The sequence below is a fragment of the Crassostrea angulata genome, chromosome 4, assembly GCF_025612915.1.
Source record: "Crassostrea angulata isolate pt1a10 chromosome 4, ASM2561291v2, whole genome shotgun sequence".
NCBI lineage: Eukaryota > Metazoa > Mollusca > Bivalvia > Ostreida > Ostreidae > Magallana > Magallana angulata.
In genome coordinates this window covers 47,309,682-47,329,864 of record NC_069114.1, presented here as the reverse complement: position 1 = coordinate 47,329,864, position 20,183 = coordinate 47,309,682, and the positions used below count along the sequence as shown (strand labels likewise).

Genomic DNA, 20,183 nt, shown 5'->3' with positions numbered 1-20,183 from the left:
CACAATGTCCATGTACACATATACAGTAATACGTGGTTATAACAAAGTGCCAGGGGCAGTTTGTTAAAAGTAAATGCATTGTATCATAACTGATCAGTTTATAACACAACTTTAAGACATGGGAAATGAAACTGACTCCAGTGTGAGTTTAAATTTATTATAATCATTTTCACTTTATCTCTGTGTTACTGTAATTTAATACAGTACCGATTTACACTCCTCCTCAGAACAAGGAAGCCCCAGCGTGGGAACACCGTCCTGATCTGGGTCGTCCCCACACAGGTAACCATTTCCTGCCCACCCATTGTTACACTGCAACAATATACATAATACTGAACAACCAAGACATATTCCAGTATCTATTCAGATCTCGCATACTTAAGGAGGACTATTCTTTCTACCTTTGTATGAAATCAAGTACTGGTATATGAATCACAGTATAATAATGCTAAAACATTCTCATTTGCAGAAAAAGAAGGCAATTTTTGAGAGATTAAAGAACTTAAGTTGACTTTGTTTTATTTATATATGACGGTCAGGACTTTCAGAGATTGCTATGTCAATTCCTAAAACTTAAACACTTAGAAGTCATGCTTACCACACACTTGTACTCCTGGGGTCCAGTGTAGTAGCAGGTAGCATTGGCGTGACAGGTGTGTTTACCTGAGAGGCAGTAGTCGGCCAGCTCACAGCCGGTCACTGTGTTACCCACATAGCCATCCTTACACAACCCACAGCTGTAGCTCCCCTACAATAACACAATACAAAACATAGTGTATTCACAAAAAAACTATTTGGTCTTTTTAAGAGAGAGAGAGAGAGAGAGACATTGAGAGAGAGAACTTTATATCAATACAGTTAACATATTTGGTTGCAAAATGGTTTTCTCTCCCCCCAACCCCAACACATTAAAAAATTTATGCTTCCAAACCTCTCCCCACCACAACATAGGTTTCTAAATTGTACCTTCTTCTTTCCCCCAATATTTAAAACATTTTTGCATTCTCTCTCTCTCTCTCTCTCTCTCTCTCTCTCTCTCTCTCTGTGAGAGACTTACTGGTGTATTTGTACAGTAAGCATTGGCATCACATCCTCCATTGTCAGACAGACATTCATTGATGTCTGAACAGGTCTGGGCCTGTGTGGGGTCCAACACAGTGTTGTATAACTGAAAAGTCCTCCTGCTGATGTTAAACGACAAAGCATCCTCGTACGTGCCTACATACCCGAGGGGACAGGCCAGACACTGGAACCCTGGCTCTGTGTTCCTACAGCGCTGCTGGAAACAGGGGGTTGGTGTGAGAGAAGTACACTGCAAAAAGAAATCACCATTTTCAATTTCATTTTCATAATTCATTAACAATATAATTAATTCAAATTCAATAGAGAAGTGTTTCAAACTGGATTACCTACAAATTTTAATCTTTTGCAAATGTCATAAAAAAAATTTCACAATGAAAAGAAGTACATTTTGTACCAGTACATTAAAAATTTTATAATGTAAATTTTAAAAAATATCATGGTAATTTTATAATCACTTAGTTCATGGTTTGAATTAAGCAACCATGAAACTAAAACCATTGCCAATGTTATTTTCACAAGATACCCATTGGCATGAAAATCTGAAAAGTCAACATACAATTAATTTAACAAATGCAACCTTTACCTCATCAACATCTGAACATGTGACTCCATTCCCAGCATAACCTGTGGGGCAGGGAAGACACCCATAACTACCGTCCATGTTGTAACAGAGGTCAGGGTGATAACACAGGGTGGTGCTGCCCATACAGGGGCACTGAGTGGTGGACCCACACGACTTACAGCCGGTGCCATCAGTGGCTGCATACGTCCCCGCCTCGCACGGATTACAGCGGTCCTTGCTGGAGGAGCTGTAGTAGCCACCTGGACAGTTCTTACAGGAGCTCTGTCCCTCCTCGTCCTGGTACGTACCGGGGGAACACATGGTACAGAACTCTGTAACAATGTGGAATAGTGTACTGACATGTAAATACTTTCACCTAGATGTCAAGGTTTGTCTATGAACACTGAGACGTTTTTTATGTACAGTGATATGTAGACAGTACTTTCTGTTAGAAAACCAGATTTGTCAAGGTACATATACAGTGATTTAATTTCGTTTTGTCTATGACTGTAAACATCATATCAATTGGTCAATGATAATATCCCCCTTAAACACACAGACACACTGATACATCATATCAGTAGCCTTGTTTGTCCTATTTTCTAATAAGACTTACTGGTATTTCCATCAGAGTACGTTCCCTTTTCACACTGGTATCGTTTCCCTCCACGACAGGCATAGCCGGGCTCACACTGGGTACAAGAGTCAGGGCAGTATGTGTCGTTACATGATACATAGTGGAACTCTGGGCAGGGTGTGGCATAGCCATCCTTACAGATCTATCCACACAAATACAGATTATTACTATATCAGAATAACCAAATATCAGTTTAACTGCTATCAGCTTAAGCAGAACCCTCCATATTAACATCTCAATGGTACAAATATTTTATTAAAGCTGAATCTCAATAATGAAAAATAAAAACATTATTACAACCTTTTTAAGACTACTGGTAAATCTTTTTGTTAACACAGAGAATCACAGATCTCAACAGATGTGCTTTCGTGGGAAAGTTAGGAAAAAATCTAAGCTTTAAATACTTAGAAATATACTATACAAGGAATATAAAGTCAAAATCACAGAGTTTTATTGATCTTTGATTCATTCCTTTTGATATACCTACCCAGCCTTCGGGACAAGTGGTGCAGGAGGCAGCAGCCCCAAAACTGTGCTCAGTGGGAGAGCGACCACAGGTGGAGCCAGTGACCGGGGGGTCACAGCGACCACAGGGCTTGATGGTTGAGTCCCCTTCACAGTACGAGGCGGTCAAACAACGCTGACAGGTTGTGCGATCTACAAAACCAACAGGTACACAGTACAAACATCTCGGTTAATATGTATGCTTCCTGCATCATTAGGGACAGGAATATTTTGTTAATTATCAATTCATAATATTTGATACATGTATATCATAAGAAGAAAGATAGAGATGGATAAAGAGATGAGTTTCTTAAATAACTGGTATTTCTTTATAATTGAGTTCTTAATGAGGGAGTTTTACTGTTACGTATTAATTTATGCATTTAAAATTTTTAAGCTCTACTTTTAAAATTGTTGTAACAATATGATTCAATGAATTACTGGTCCCCAAAACAAAGGAAATGCACACTCACAGTACTGATATTTGGTAAAAGAACATCCCTTCATTTCCAATCGGAGCCCAATGGCATTATTCCAGGTTTGTGGATTGATTCGGATGTAAGTCCCAAACACCGCCGGTACCATTGGGACGCTCACCACTGTGTTCCGATCTGTGGCTCCCTCAAAAACCTAGTGACATACAATTGTATAACACAGTTATTTATTTCATAAATCTTCAAGTAATACATGCATACTGGTATTTGCAGAAAGTCTCAGGCATATTTTAAAAAGTCATCATGATCTTAAACCTCTTGTTCACAAAAAATTGCAATCGTTACATTAAAATCTTGGGGTGTTAAGGTGGTAAAGGACACTTTCATATTGGGTCTTACTTTCCTTCTAAATAATATAATTCAGCATAACCTTATGATAACTTCATTGTTTCATGACATTCTTTCACAATCTTGATGTCTAACAAAGAAGCACAATACAACAAAGAGTCAGCTTCTCTCAACATGACACAGTGAAGTCTTAAAATGTATTTCATGGCCAATGTAATGTATAGTTTTAAAGCTTTGGTAGTATTTGAATATAAGGTACTTTCTTTCGTGATTAATATCCCGAGGTGTCCCATACTACTTTTAATGACGAATACTTAGATCTGACTCACTGACGCCCCCGAAGAATTAATGTAAGTGGCCCAAGTCACTCCATCCGAACTGTATAGAACCGAGAAACTGGTGACCCAGTTGTCGACTGAATCCTGACCCTGGATCTGTACCCAGTGGACAAAGGTCGGCTCCGTCAGGTTGACCTCTATGTACTGGTTTGTGTCCATGGTGGCAGGTACCCAGCCCCCGGTCAAACCCCCCAGGTTAGCTGTGAATCAGACACTGACAATTCACTCACCATAAATAACCCTTGATTTAGTTAATTATTATTAAAATTAATTTTGTTTACGAGACTTTAAATGTTTGTAACATGCATGTATCGGTTTTCATTGAAAATTGTATGGATCAGTACAAATTAATGTTAAATTGAAAAGTAGCAAATTCACTGGCATGTTAGACAATTTTCTTATTCTGAATTCTATGAACTGAGATAGATCATGTACAGTAGTTTCAGTTTCTCCAAATCAACTATAAAATTTACTTGTATTTGCAAACAACTTTCAACACCTTAATTTATTTTCATAATGAGGGAGAGAACACACTTTTAATTTCTTAAATCAACAAAGGCTGATACACACCGTCCAGCTGGGTGGTGTTGAGTCTTGCCCGGTCTGGACCGCTAATTGAGGAAGTGGAGGAGACAGAGATATACTTGTCTAGGATCACCCCACTCTCCATTCCTAAGGCATCATTACAGGCTAAAACAGGCAAAATCAAAACATGTCATAGCCATTCACAGGTAAAAATAGACAAGAGATATTAATGAAGATGTGTTTGTCTAGTACGTTTCACCCCACTCTACATGTCTAGAGCATTGTCACAATCTACAACTGGTAGAAACACAGTGTGTCCAAAAAAAGAAGAAGATAAAAGCAGAAAGACAATTCCTCCTTACATTACATACAACACCACATTTATCTACTGTAAAATGCAGATATTTTTGTAGGGGCTAAAATTTTGTTGCTTTGCTATTAGAAATGGTTTCCAGGGGAGTTCAAAGCAACCATGATTATAATATTAGAGATATGATCTTTTAAAAAATTTCCATTGGGATTTATTTGTTTATTGATAAATCCTGAATAAATATATTTCTGCTTTTAAAATGATCAAAAATAATAAATTAACAGTGATGCGTACTGTATTCATAGTAGTAGTATCCGGGCACCCTGTGGTAGATTTCCCCAGTGGAGACATTGACGGTGATGGAGTAGGAAATGGCTTGGTACTCCACATCGATCAGACAGGAGTTGTCTATATCCAACTCCACCGCTGCGGTAGCGCCCCGCATAGGGCTACCACCATCCACCACGATCACCGTAAATTTCAACATGGTGTTGGCCTCATACACCTCCTTGTATAGATCCATGGTGTCGTTAAAAATGGAGATTGGTGGACTGTACGTAAGATTTATTTAATGAAGATATAAATCAATGCGAGTAACATATTATACAAAATGATGCAACAGTTACATGTATCACAGACTAATGAGTCAGAGAATATAATTGTGAACAAGGCTTGGTCTAATTTGGATTAGCTTCATTTGTTGGTAAATCAAATACTACTGTGGTCATTATTGTAGCTGGTGTACACTTTTTGTACCTGATCATGCTCACAATATTCTAAAAGCCATTAAGAAAAAAAAGACCTAAACTTGAATCAGATATTAGTACAAAAGAAGTTGCAAAAATAGAAAAATCAGTGATTAAGTAGTTAATGAAGACTTAAATTTCTGAATACAATTTTGATTAATTATGAAATAAACCCCCCAAAAAACTAACCAAAAGAGTCTTATTATAATTAAAAACATGATTCTGGTTTAAGCTCCTGATGTTCTGCCCCCCCCCCCCCCCCCCCAATTCATAACCCTCCTTGACTTACTCCTCTACGATTGTGGACAGGTAGAAGCTGAGGGCAGAGTTGTTGCCACTGTCAATGTCGCTAGCATTGAGGACTGCCAGGGCCGCGACCTGTAGTGCGGGGATAGCCTGAAGCTGGTACAAGGTCTGGGTCAGCTCCGGACAATTATCATTCACGTCGGACACTTTCACCTGCAGATGTTACAAGGGAATGATTAAGAAAATACATGTACTAATAAATTATTTTCCCAATATTGATAAAACTTCTATCAGAATACAGTAAAACACGGTTATAATGAAGTGCCAGGGACGGTCGATTTTGCTTCGTTATAAGCGTCATCATTATATCTGTCAAGTTTACAACATATAATATAGTCACCGAAAGAAAATCACTTTACTGTAAGCATCAATTCATTATAAGCATGTTCGCTATAACCATGTTTTACTGTTATAGCATTTTAATATGCATTCAGAATACTTTATTGAAAATTAAAATCACAATGAAACAGAATGAAATAATAAACCTGGTCCATTTTAAAAACAATGATTGGATATCAGAAATTATTTCCTACAATTATAATAAGTAATTGTTGTGATAATGATGTTGGAAAGTGTGCCTCCCTATTTATATTTCCTTTCGCTCCTTGAAATGGTTTTAAACTATTGTACATCACTAAAATTTGCATTCTAAATTAAATTTTTATTAATCACTTTTTTGAAGAAGACTGCAACACAGTAAGAACTTCTAACCTTAACAGTGATTGTGCCAGTGGTGGGTGGAGTTTTGCCAGTATCCACGGTCTCCATGACAACACTGTAGGAGATCTTGACCTCGTAGTCCAGACTGGAGTCCAGAGTTAACAAAACCACTCCCGTGTTGACGGTGAAGGTCTCTGTGGTACCGTCGTAACCCTCGGGGGTGATTGTAGAGGGCGTGGCACATGCTAGAGGTCAGAGATGACAAAACAATGTAAAGACCTACATAGAAGTGATATCAAGTATCGTGGGATACATGGTGTCTATACTATAACAAACTTAACTGTATTAGACAATAAACAGTGTTTATATACAAGGATTAAATTTTTCTGCATATAGATTCCACTACCTTAAAAAAATGGTTTTGGCAAGCATTTTCCTTTTTTTATGACAGATATAGTAACACACAGTTACATCAAACATCCCAACAAATTCATGCTTCATGCAAAGTCAGTGTCATTCTCCTTATTTTTAAAATGTTTCATAAACTTACAAGATTTATAATACCATAATGACAAATCAAATTTCATTGCAACTCTGTATTACTGTACAAGAAAACATACCAACAAAGGAGTGACCGTTGATTGTTGTATATGTGGGTGGGACTGTGGGAGGAGCCACTGCTGCATTCTCATTGGCTGTTGTCTTGTCTTTCAAAGTAAAATGTCTTGCTTCGTTTCCTACAAAATCACACAACATCATGAAAGAAGGTAACTAAATCAAAACTGCAAGTTAGAGGAAAATCAATATTAAAAACTAACACTATTTTTGTTATTTTTCCCCTACATATAATGAGCTTACCACAAAATATTGTGAGCATACCGCTTCATATTATGATCTTACCACTAGGTATCATGAGCATACCTACCGATAAGTATACAGATATCTTAGCCCTTAGAGCTGTGAGCTTACCCCTACCTACTAACAGCTTGCCTGAAGTATTGTGAGCTTGCCAGTAGGTATCGTGAGCATTCCATTAAGTATTGTAAGCTTACCCTTGAGCATATTTAGCTTACCCCCAAGTATTGTGAGCTTACTAATGAGCATTGTGAGCTTACCCCTGAAAATTGTGAGCTTACCCCTCGGAATAATGAACTTACCCCTGAGTATGGTGACTGTGAAGGGTGGCCCCACAGAGAAGATGTCAGCCAGGACCACCTCGGCCACTATGCCGTTTTGGTGGAGGTCCTCTGTTGCCGTGACGATGTAGTCCCTGGGCGGCTCCTCAGCAGGGTCCACAATGAACTGAAAGTTCTCCGTCTGGATGTACAGACTGGAGGCACAGTGCAGCCGCTCCACGTGGAAAATGGAGAAGTGGTACCGCTCTCCTACCTACAATAGTGAATCAAATTACAAGAGGTCCATGGGCCACATCGCTCACCTGAGGAACAATAGGTATGATAAAGTCAGCTTAATGGAGTCAAAATACAAACAATCTGGACAATGTACAATAATACATGTAGATCCTGTATAAATAAAATCCATTTTTCCCCCTTGGAACTCGGATAGCCCTGATTGCTGCCAATATTTACAAGAGCAGACTTTAATCACCGCTCCTGCACACGTTACGCAGGCAGGGGTGACCGCACAACTACACAACTCAACAGGTACCAACATTTACACAAGCAGGCAGGGATGACCGCACACTTACGCCAACAGCTCAACCTAACGCAAACAAGGACTTCCACACACTTGCGCTAGAAAGGCCTGAACACCAGCAGGGATGACCATACACTAGTGCTCGCCACATTAGTGCTCCGCCACAACCACCACCAAAACAAGCAGGTATGACTGCACACTTGTATTAATGCGATACAGGGCAGGAATGACCGCACACTTTGTATCAAAGGTTAGAAAACACGTAGATTACCTAACGCAAACAAGGACTTCCACACACTTGCGCTAGAAAGGCCTGATCACCAGCAGGGATGACCATACACTAGTGCTCGCCACATTAGTGCTCCGCCACAACCACCACCAAAACAAGCAGGTATGACTGCACACTTGTATTAATGCGATACAGGGCAGGAATGACCGCACACTTTGTATCAAAGGTTAGAAAACACGTAGATTACCTAACGCAAACAAGGACTTCCACACACTTGCGCTAGAAAGGCCTGATCACCAGCAGGGATGACCATACACTAGTGCTCGCCACATTAGTGCTCCGCCACAACCACCACCAAAACAAGCAGGTATGACTGCACACTTGTATTAATGCGATACAGGGCAGGAATGACCACACACTTTGTATCAAAGGTTAGAAAACACGTAGATTAGATAGAGTAGGGATGTTCACACACTCAATCTATCAATACCTGTTTAAGTTTAACCCCAAACAGTCATGCACCTTAAGGCCAAAAAAAATTAATGATTTGTTTCTCAGGCACCGCCGCATCAGTAAAATTATCGCCGCATCAAACTTTTTTATCTTTATTTTTCCGGATTTTTCATATCTTATCATTATCGGTTTTCTCTACTATGGAATCAATGTGAATAAATGCTTGTCTCTCAGCTGTCAGTGAAAACGTTATTTTATCTGACACATCTACACCATTGACAAACCTAGGGGGCTACTTGGGCTAAATACAAGTTTATGTAAATATAAGTACTCGCTTTGTGGTCGGTAACTTCGCCAGAATTTCCTCAGAAAGTGAGGTTGAAGTTGCCCTGTATTCTGATTTCACGATCGTGAAAGTTAACCCCTAATGCAATAAAATGATAATTATCTAATTCAAAAGACATTTTCATAGCCTAAATTAACCCCTATTGTGCTTAATAACTAGCGACTGTCTTATCTTTAGACGTTATAAATAAGGTTGATGCAACCACTTAGGCCCCTGAAAATTACAACCGATGTTTATAACTTTAGGTGCTGATTTTATAATTAGTTGGTAACTTGTAATTAGTTAATAACTTTGCCAAGTTAATGCTAAAATAATCATAAAACCGTTTGTCTACAGTTATCTTTAAAGTTAAACAGATCCAACTATATGACTATATGACGGTTGTAATTGGGTCAAAGGGTTTGACTAATACCTCCAAAATACACTGAAACACATAGACTGGTTTTATTTGTCATTTAGCCAACACAATTACGAAACATTTCATCTACAAAATGTATGAATACACATAATAAATTTTAAAAATTGGATAAGATTTTAATTTTTTTTAGGAGTTATTTTTATATTTAATTGACTTGCTTCTAATCCAATTTAAATTAAGGTTGAATCTGTGTATACAAATATTATCTTTAGCATTATGCCATTGTCAAAGAATGGAAGTCCACCTAATTTCTCAAACTTCTCCCTATCTTTCTGTGAGGGATAATTTCAGAAGTGAAGTCTCCATAAACTAAATTTGCCCTATGTTGTTCCCTGTTAACACTACCACTGAAAATTCTGTTATCTTCAGAAATTGAAGCCTCTGTGATATTGCCTAGTAGCAGGAATAAAGGACAATTCTATTGTTTGAAAATTTTTTGATGACTTATTTACTTTTACTTGATTTCTGTCCTCAAGGCAATGAAGATTAATAAAAATGCTTTATTTGATAAATTTTTATATGGCAAATTCAGCTAGTGAAATGCCATAAGAAGTCCCCTATTTCAGTTCAGACTTGTGTTATTACTGTGGAGGGGAAAGATGGGCTGCAAAATGAAGCAGGGGCACACAGCATTTGTCATTGTTTGTTAATCTGCAAAAACTTAACCTTTGAAAAGGAAACAGAGACATTTTAAACTAAAAAGAAGAAATTAAAAGAAATATCTAAACTTAGCCAATGTATCAGCTTGATGAATAAATCATAAAATATGGGTTACCGTCACTGTAAATTTTGTCCTTTTAAAAAAAAAAGAAAAAAAAAAAAAACCTGCCTGCCTCATCAAAATTTCAAAATTTTGGCCCGAGAAACTAATGATTAATTTTTTTTGGCCTAATGCAATAGACACTGTCCCTATACATGCGCCAGCCTTAAATAATTCATAGTATCTAAAAATTGGAAATCAAAAATAAACAAACTAATCCGGCCTAACCCAAAACTTCTTATGCAGAACAACTTATATACATTGAATATTTATTATTGTATAAAAATAATCATCACAATAATTGGTTAACAGTGGATGCATTAATTAAAATAATCAAGAATCAATAAATCAAGGGCAATAACTCAATACAGTAATACAAAAAGATTCTAATGAAAAAATAGCTGCCTGCTTTAATTTTATAGTCATATCACATGTTGAGTATTGCAGTTCTCAAAAAGATCCTTTACAATTGTTTATATATGGGATATTTAGCTACATCAAACTCTGAACCTTCTTGTGAGGCCGAAGAATTGTCCTGGAGCCAAAGTTTTAACATTTATAAAGAATCATCTTGCTGATTAGTTTCTGAGAAGAAGATTTTTAAAGATTTACTTTATATATTCCTATGTAAAACTTTAACACCCCCACCCCCCCCCCCCCCCCCCCATATGGCCTCAACCTACCCCCAGGGATCATGATTTTCACAACTTTGAATCTACACTACCTGAGGATACTTCCACAAAAGTTTCAGCTTTCCTGGCTGATAAGTTTCTGAGAAGAAGATTTTTAAAGATTTACTCTATATATTCCTATGTAAAACTTCGACCCCCCATTGTGCCCCACCCTACCCCCAGGGATCATGATTTTCACAACTTTGAATCTACACTGATTGAGGATGCTTCCACACAAGTTTCAGCTTTCCTGGCTGATTAGTTTCTGAGAAGAAGATTTTTAAAGATTTACTCTATATACATGTATTTCTATGTAAAATTTTAACACCCCCCCCCCCAATGTGGCCTCACCCTACACCAGGGATCATGATTTTCACAACTTTGAATCTACATTACCTGAGGATGCTTCCACACAAGTTTCAGCTTTCCTGGCTGATTAGTTTCTGAGAAGAAGATTTTTAAAGATTTACTCTATATTTTCCTATGTAAAATTTCGACCCCCCTCCATTGTGGCCCCACCCTACCCCCAGGGGTCATGATTTTCACAACTTTGAATCTACACTACCTGAGGATGCTTCCACACAAGTTTCAGCTTTCCTGGCTTTCTGGTTCTTGAGAAGAAGATTTTTAAAGATTTACTCTATATATTCCTATGTAAAATTTCGACCCCCCCATTGTGGCCCCACCCTACCCCCGGGGATCATGAAATTCACAACTTTGAATCTTCACTACATGAGGATGCTTCCACACAAGTTTCAGCTTTCCTGGCTTTCTGGTTCTTGAGAAGAAGATTTTTAAAGATTTACTCTATATATTTCTATGTAAAATTTTGACCCCCCATTGTGGCCCCACCCTACCCCCGGGGATAATGAATTTCACAACTTTGAATCTACCCTACCTGAGGATGCTTCCACACAAGTTTCAGCTTTCTTGGTTGTTTAGTTTCTGAGAAGAAGATTTTTAAAGATTTACTCTATATATTCCTATGTAAAACTTCGACCCCCCATTGTGGCCCCACCCTACCCCCGGGGGTCATGAATTTCACAACTTTGAATCTACACTACCTGAGGATGCTTCCACACAAGTTTCAGCTTTCCTGGCTTTCTGGTTCTTGAGAAGAAGATTTTTAAAGATTTACTCTATATATTTCTATGTAAAATTTTGACCCCCCATTGTGGCCCCATCCTACCCCCGGGGATAATGAATTTCACAACTTTGAATCTACACTACCTGAGGATGCTTCCACACAAGTTTCAGCTTTCCTGGCTGTTTAGTTTCTGAGAAAAAGATTTTTAAAGATTTACTCTATATATTCCTATGTAAAACTTCGACCCCCCATTGTGGCCCTACCCTACCCCCGGGGGTCATGAATTTCACAACTTTGAATCTACACTACCTGAGGATGCTTCCACACAAGTTTCAGCTTTCCTGGCTTTCTGGTTCTTGAGAAGAAGATTTTTGAAAATTTCTCGAAATTTTTCATTAATTTCTTATTATCTCCCCTTGAAAACGGGTGTGGCCCTTAATTTTCACAACTTTGAATCCCCTTTGCCTAAGGATGATTTGTGCTAAGTTTGGTTGAAATTGGCCTAGCAGTTCTTGAGAAGATGTTGAAAATGTGAAAAGTTTACGGACAGACGGACAGACAGACAGACGGACGGACAGACGGACGACAGACAAAATGTGATCAGAATAGCTCACTTGAGCTTTCAGCTCAGGTGAGCTAAAGTTTCAGCTTTCCTGGCTTTCTGGTTCTTGAGAAGAAGATTTTTAAAGATTTACTCTATATATTTCTATGTAAAATTTTGACCCCCCATTGTGGCCCCATCCTACCCCCGGGGATAATGAATTTCACAACTTTGAATCTACACTACCTGAGGATGCTTCCACACAAGTTTCAGCTTTCCTGGCTGTTTAGTTTCTGAGAAAAAGATTTTTAAAGATTTACTCTATATATTCCTATGTAAAACTTCGACCCCCCATTGTGGCCCTACCCTACCCCCGGGGGTCATGAATTTCACAACTTTGAATCTACACTACCTGAGGATGCTTCCACACAAGTTTCAGCTTTCCTGGCTTTCTGGTTCTTGAGAAGAAGATTTTTGAAAATTTCTCGAAATTTTTCATTAATTTCTTATTATCTCCCCTTGAAAACGGGTGTGGCCCTTAATTTTCACAACTTTGAATCCCCTTTGCCTAAGGATGATTTGTGCTAAGTTTGGTTGAAATTGGCCTAGCAGTTCTTGAGAAGATGTTGAAAATGTGAAAAGTTTACGGACAGACGGACAGACGGACGGACGGACAGACGGACGGACAGACGGACGACAGACAAAATGTGATCAGAATAGCTCACTTGAGCTTTCAGCTCAGGTGAGCTAAAAACTAAAAATAATGATTCTTATATACCAGTAATTGCAACAAATGAGTGTAGAAGGTTGAAGGTTTGTGATTATAGTGGAGAGTTCACTTTCTGATCAGTTGTCAAAGAAACCTGAGAGAATGCAGCTCGTATCAATGATACCTGAACAATTTATTTTTACCTCTAACTCCACTAAGACTTGTTCAGCAGGCAGGGTACTGGTAATGACACAGAGCCCTGTGGTGGGGGACACAAACCCATACTGTGGGGTGATGTAGCTACCACCTGTGTATAAGAATCTAACATTAATCCCTGAGTAAAATACTTTTAGAAAATTCTGCTCCATTCATGTCAATGTACTTTATGGTACCTGGATTGCTGGCAGCGCTCAGACTGATCTTCCTACAGGGGACACTGGTCCCCATATTCCTAGAACTGATCTCCATCACAAACTTCCCATTGAGATAAAGCCACAGGTCATCACCACCCCCAATGGTCACTGATTCTGTGCCTTGGAAGACAAACCCAGACCGTATGGCTGATGTAAACCTGTGTGGAGAGGTATTTTATAATCACTGTAAAAATATAACTAAAAGTATGCAGCTTTATGCACTGTTAATTATGATGTGCAATGAATTTGAAGTTGGACAGAGAACCTTACCCAAAATTGTGTTCCACTCCATAGCAATCCTTGTCCTGGTTTCCAAAGCCCTTGTTGTCTACAGGGAAGTAGCTGTTCAGGGCAGAGAACCTACAGACAAACAGACACAGCTTGTAGGTTCAGTCAACACAAAAAAAACTAATTTCTGGTCATCTGTAGAATATCTTTACAAATCTGTTATCCATCAGCCTATGACAGGTAAATGTCATAGAAATCTCTTCAGAATCTCCTGAAAAAAACGTGCTATTAATGACAAGTAAATGCATGTAAAGGGAGCATAAGTACATACTTTCTGTAAAACACCTGCATTGTATCTAAGGTCCTAATAAATTAAACTAAAGTAGAATGTTTTTAAAAGATGGTTGGTAAGGTTATTTCCCAGACTAGTATGTGTATCAGGAAGATTAATCTGACATGTTTATTTATGGTAAGTTTACCTGTGTGTGACTGAAAAGATTTATTTGACATTTATATTTGATCAGTTACCCATTTACTCAATTTGTTTGTTTTTGGTACTTTGTGTGTGGTCTGGTAAGTTAACCTGTGTGTGATCTGGTAAGTTTACCTATGCGTGACTGGGGAGATTTATCTGACACTTATTTTTAGTAAGGTTACCTGTTTACCTGACATGTTTGTTTTTGGTAGTTTACCTGTGTGCGGTCTGGTTAGTTTACATGTGAGTGGTCTGGTTAGTGTACCTGTGTATGACCTGGTAAGTTTACCTGTGTGTGATCTGGTAAGTTTGTGTGTGTTTGACCTGGTAAGTTTACCTGTGTGTGACCTGGTAAGTTTGTGTGTGTTTGACCTGGTAAGTTTACCTGTGTGTGACTTGGTTAGTTTACCTGTGTGTAACATGGTTAGTTTACCTGTGTGTGACCTGGTAAGTATACCTGTGTTTGACCTGGTAAGTTTACCTGTGTGTGTGACCTGGTAAGTTTACCTGTGCGTGACAGGGGAGGAGGAGACCAGCTTCAGTGTGATGGTTTCCTTGTAGATGTAGTTCACAGACGTCCCTGACTGGTCCACAAACCACCCAGAGAATGAGTCTGAGTTAGGATTGGCTGACCGCAGCAGCCAGGAGCCAAAGGGGCTGGGAACATATGTAGGCTTCGATATGATGTCATCAGAAAATCCGTTGAAATCTGAATTGGTCACACTGAAAAACAATATGTTCCCAATTACTCTTTTTTCCTTAATCTCTTAACACCTGCAAAGTAGTAATTCATCAAGCTACAAAATGACACTTTATTATTGCAAATCTATAGAACAAAGTTTTTCAACTTTTTCTACCAATCTCCATACATTCTTCCTAAGACAAACCTATAATCATAGTAAACGATTGGCAATATCCAATCTGTGGCTCCTACAGTAGCGTTTGACCCAGTTGCTGCAACATAAAAAGAAAATAGTTTATTATTATAAATAGAGAAAAAAATCTTTAGTTTGTCTTGACTTTCCTACAGCAGTTCTGGTCCAGATGGCAAACACTTGGCTCACTTGACCTATCCATGCAGATTGCAGACTTAAATATTTTCTTAGTTCATCAATATGACATTTTCAAAGTTGTTTTTTTTGTTTTTGTTTTTTGTTTTTTTGTTAACATTTTCAAAGTTCGTAAATTGCTAATGGATAAGATTTAAGCATCAATCAGAATCAATCCCTATGTCCTAAAATAAAGCCATTAACATTTATCACATAGCAAACCAAAGTGTGGAAGAAGTCAAGAATTACAAAAATAAAGTTAAGATAGATAAAGGGTTTTTTGTACAATACTGTATATTTTCTACAAAGTCTATGAATACCCACATCTGTGAATAAATGTACCTAGTATAGTTGTAGCCAATAAACCCTCAAGGTTACAGTAAATTATTGCCTTCTTAGAATAACTAATGTGACAATTAAATTGTTTCTTGATTATGTTACCAGTAATAGCCTGAGTGGTGAGCACCACGGGCTGACTCTCGGCGCTCGTATGATTGGCTGTCACCAGGGCGGCTGTACACACGTAGGTGGTGCTCGCGGTGATTCCATCGGCCGATGTGAAGGTGTGGGTGGTTCCACTGACTGTAGCCTGGGACACCACAGCCCCAGGACTACTGGTACAGGTCACTCTGTACTGCCTACAGCAACATTAAAAGCTACATTTGTATCCAAGCTCAAAACTAAAGAGCAAACGGTAGAAGCATTATGAATTTCATGTTTCTATCATCAACTCATTTGAAAACAAATATAGCCACAGAAAATCAAGGTTAGTTTCTCAAGCACTGCCACATCAGGACAAATGCTGTTGCATTAATTTATTGCCATATTGAAAAGGAGAATAAATGATTTTTAATTTTACCTTGAAAATTGCACAAATTACCAGTGCTAGGTTTTGAACTTTTATTTTTTAAAAACTTGGTCTGAGAAATTAAATATTTTTGTGGTGCTATGCATTGTTATTGTATAAGCTAGAACTGTAATATCTAACCAGCTGCTAGCGGTGGCATCAGGTATGTAGGTACTGGAGGACACGGTGTTATTTGGGCGGGTCCAGCTGACTGTTAGTTGGGTTGCTGAGGGGGAGGAGGCCACAAGATTAACAGGCGCTGTAACAGTTAACAGCATGATAAATGACGTCAATACTATTGTTAGAGACAATTGTACAGTATGGTATTGATGAGTGCATAAAAACAAATTTTACTTTGTAACAATAATGAAAAACTGGGATGTAGAAAGTAATTATCAATTTGGCAACAATATACTTGGAAAAAAAATTATTCAAAATGAAAATCACACGAAATATTAACATTTGTTTTATAAAAAAATACTGGTATGCAGCACCTACAAACTTAGTTCCCTGCTTGTTCATAGACTTTGTAAATAGAAAACATACAAAACATTTACATGTATTGATAATAATAAAATCACTCACAGCACAAGAAATTGGTGAGCTTTTGGTTTTCAAAGTACATTGGTGACGTTTTGTTCACATATCCAAACAGGACCCCCTGGACAGAGGCAGGGGTCCCACACTGACCGCCGCTGATGGTTGTCTGGACCACTAGGAGGGTCTCATACAGGTAACAGTCACAGCCCAGGGCCAAGTTCTCATCCAGCTTCCTGTAGGGGGGACAATTTCAAGTATAAACTCGGCACTGTATTCAGAAATGTACTGTATTGACATCAGCAATGTACTCAGAAATGTAATGACAAACTCAGGTATAAACACCAGAATTGTAAATGTTCTGTATTTGAGCAATGATATATACATGTATGTCAAACACATATATAATGAGAACATTTTAAAATTCTCATATATCACAATCTTAAAATTCATATCGTAAAAGGGGGAACACAGTCCTGTGATAAACATACAGTGTTTTAAAGACTTTGCTGTTTTCAAAATCGTCAAAAGCCTGGTGCTCAATGGACTGAAGCTTGTTGTGAGAGATATCCACCGACTTGAGGCTGGTCATGTTCGGGAGTTTGGGGAAGAAGATGAGCTGATTGGAGGAGATGTCCAGAGTCTGTAGGCTCGTCAGTGAGCTAAAGGACAGGGGCTCAACATAACCAATGGAGTTCCCACTCAAGTCTCTGGTGATAGTGTAAAAACATCCATGGGATAAACCATTTTACTCAGTGCAAATGTTACGCAATTTTATAATGCAAGAAAAAAAGAAATGTGTCCTGATATATTTAAATCTGATACTGTATATTAAGGCATGCATTAAACATTTTCTATTTTACAAGCAATCATTATGATACAGCAACCTGTATATTGTTGGGAGGGGCCAAATTTAGGTATTTCATTTACGAAACCTAACATGAATTAAAAAGGGGTCATACTTGTAATTCATCTGAAGTGATAGCAACAATTTTAAAATAGAAACCTTTCGTTGCATATACATAGACTAATAACTTTCATTTTGAAATACTACAATGGTAAGATATCCAAATAAATGCACTTACAAATTCCTCAAATTAATCAATGGAGTAAAGACATCCTTGGAAATTGTGGTCAAAAGGTTGTTATCTAGGTCAAGGTCGGTCAAGGACACCTGATTCAGGAAAGTGGAGGCTGTCACAGAAGTGATCTTGTTGTTGGTCAGATCTCTGTAAGCACAGATAGAACAAACGTCCTTGTTGTACAATATTCATATACTTTATATAGTAAAGATTCAAATGAAACTATTACACTAGTTGCTTTTGAACAGTGCAGATGGTGTGATCTTACACAGTAGTCAGTGAGGCCTTGTTGGACAGTGTATCTGAGGGGTAGTCACTGATCGAATTGTCCTGGAGGTATCTGCAATCACAGAAAAACAAACAACTTTTCTTACTTGAAATCATCAAGCAAGTCCATATAAGTACACTACCATCGAGGCCTTTAACCAATACACATGTACATTGTAAGTCTCACAACATATGAAGAGGGTAGGAAAATAGAGCATAAACCATTGTAGGTAATTCTGTAATTTTGGTGGCTCTTGAATACTTACACTCTCCTGACTGAGAGATTATCGAATGCGTTGATTGGAATGGAGAAGAGATTGTTGTTGTGCAGAAACAGAGAGTCTGAGATGACTGAGCTATTGGCAAAGATGTTTCCTTGCAGTGAGGTCATCCCGTTCCCGTACAAATGTCTGCAAAATAAACAAGTAAAAATTAAATCCTCTGTTATAGGAGATCCCATACGAATGTCTGCAAATTATAAAGTAAAACTTGAAACATTTGTGCCAGGAGATCGTTAAGTTGTAATCTTTTAGTTTCCATGGACATTACTGCATGTAAAGAAGAAGACCAACTTCTCTTGATGGTACATCAACCATCCATCACCTTATCTAAAGATGAAACTGTTATCTATATGTTGATCTATATGCTGATATGGAAGAATGGGGCTACTGTCCCCAAACACTGACAAACCTCCACAAAATAGCAGGTTACAGAAAATTCAATTAACTTAAAGATAACACTTCTTTAAAGGGAAACTGATAACATAGTTAAAACATAATTGCATTAATGGTTCTCTGAGTTTCAGGTACTACGGTTTTATAAATATTCATGGGCATCAATTTTCAAGTTTTACAATGTACCCTCACGAACAATAATTTTTATTATTAAAAAAATCTATTGAAAAATATAAGACTGATGAATGTTTGAATTAATAGGCCAACTTAACAATGAAGTCAATAAAAATTGGTGTCCATTATTGATAAACCCACAGTATGCCATGAAATGGGCTGTATGATCGACTTTCAACTTTCAATTATTCAAAGTCAGTGCAATGATCAACAGTTATGGGACAGAAAGGGGCAGAAATTCAGAAGCTCTAAGGTAATTGAAAAAAAAATACCAATCAAAAAACAGTTCCATCTGATATATTTCAGTAACTTACAAGTCATCCCCAATAGAAACAGTGTCGAAGGCTCCCTCCTCTATGTAAGCGATCTTGTTGTTCTGGAGAAATATGTCTGTGGCTTGAACATTTACAAACGAATCTCTCAGTAAGTAGGTCAACTGCATGTTGTTTAGACTCCTAAAAAAAAACATTTTTAAAAATGTAAGTCCTCAAACTAAACATGATTTACTAATTGAAATAAATATATTAATTTTAGAACTTTGGACTTACAGCTGAGCAATGTTTACATCCACAAATGCCCGAGACTCCAGTTTCTTCAATGTGTTTCCAGTCAGATACAGTCCCTGTGAAATCTGCACTCCTTTGAAGCCCTCAGACCCTATGACTGAGATCTCATTGTTTTGTAGGTACCTTTGTTTACAAAAGAGATCATAAGAACAAAACATGTGTGGCACATTTCATTCAATCAGCCTCTCTTTACACATGGAGAGTGGCTAGATAGGAAGTTTCCTATTAATCATCTACCCATTGCCCATTTTCTCTGTCAATATATGGGGATGTAAAAATAATTTAAAGGAATTCTAAGATATTTACAGTACTTTTAAAGAGATCAGAAAGAGTTTTTTCTGCTTGTTGCAGATTTTGTTAAAATGGAATAAATTTGTAAAAAAAAATTTCAATAATCATTTTTTTTTTAAATATTACAGTGTTTAATAGAAAGCAAAGTACTTATAATTTTTAACATGAAATAAAAAAATACATCACTTAGCTAAACAAGGATAATAATACAGTGTTTGAATTCTACCAGCATTTAGGTAAGCTACTATATATCTGAG

At 37.7% G+C, this 20,183-nt stretch overlaps 1 protein-coding gene across 4 annotated transcripts in view; it reads right to left on the bottom strand.

Annotated features, from left to right (window-relative positions):
• The window catches only part of LOC128179537 (uncharacterized), a 56,817-nt gene that overhangs the window by 9,560 nt on the left and 27,074 nt on the right, over positions 1-20,183 (bottom strand). For all 4 annotated transcript variants that reach the window (XM_052846973.1, XM_052846974.1, XM_052846972.1 and 1 more), the window contains 28 exons: positions 19,618-19,758; positions 19,384-19,524; positions 18,488-18,631; positions 18,223-18,294; positions 17,958-18,101; positions 17,364-17,582; positions 16,921-17,108; positions 16,477-16,594; positions 15,930-16,126; positions 15,327-15,393; positions 14,947-15,162; positions 14,007-14,096; positions 13,716-13,894; positions 13,527-13,630; positions 7,611-7,842; positions 7,074-7,190; positions 6,505-6,698; positions 5,777-5,946; positions 5,036-5,292; positions 4,477-4,596; positions 3,898-4,106; positions 3,260-3,416; positions 2,770-2,939; positions 2,262-2,424; positions 1,667-1,977; positions 1,058-1,312; positions 599-748; positions 208-312 (listed from right to left, as the gene is read on the bottom strand). In XM_052846973.1, the coding sequence (XP_052702933.1) occupies positions 208-312; positions 599-748; positions 1,058-1,312; positions 1,667-1,977; positions 2,262-2,424; positions 2,770-2,939; positions 3,260-3,416; positions 3,898-4,106; positions 4,477-4,596; positions 5,036-5,292; positions 5,777-5,946; positions 6,505-6,698; positions 7,074-7,190; positions 7,611-7,842; positions 13,527-13,630; positions 13,716-13,894; positions 14,007-14,096; positions 14,947-15,162; positions 15,327-15,393; positions 15,930-16,126; positions 16,477-16,594; positions 16,921-17,108; positions 17,364-17,582; positions 17,958-18,101; positions 18,223-18,294; positions 18,488-18,631; positions 19,384-19,524; positions 19,618-19,758 (4,630 nt within the window). The remainder of the gene's footprint in view (positions 1-207; positions 313-598; positions 749-1,057; positions 1,313-1,666; positions 1,978-2,261; positions 2,425-2,769; positions 2,940-3,259; positions 3,417-3,897; positions 4,107-4,476; positions 4,597-5,035; positions 5,293-5,776; positions 5,947-6,504; positions 6,699-7,073; positions 7,191-7,610; positions 7,843-13,526; positions 13,631-13,715; positions 13,895-14,006; positions 14,097-14,946; positions 15,163-15,326; positions 15,394-15,929; positions 16,127-16,476; positions 16,595-16,920; positions 17,109-17,363; positions 17,583-17,957; positions 18,102-18,222; positions 18,295-18,487; positions 18,632-19,383; positions 19,525-19,617; positions 19,759-20,183) is intronic.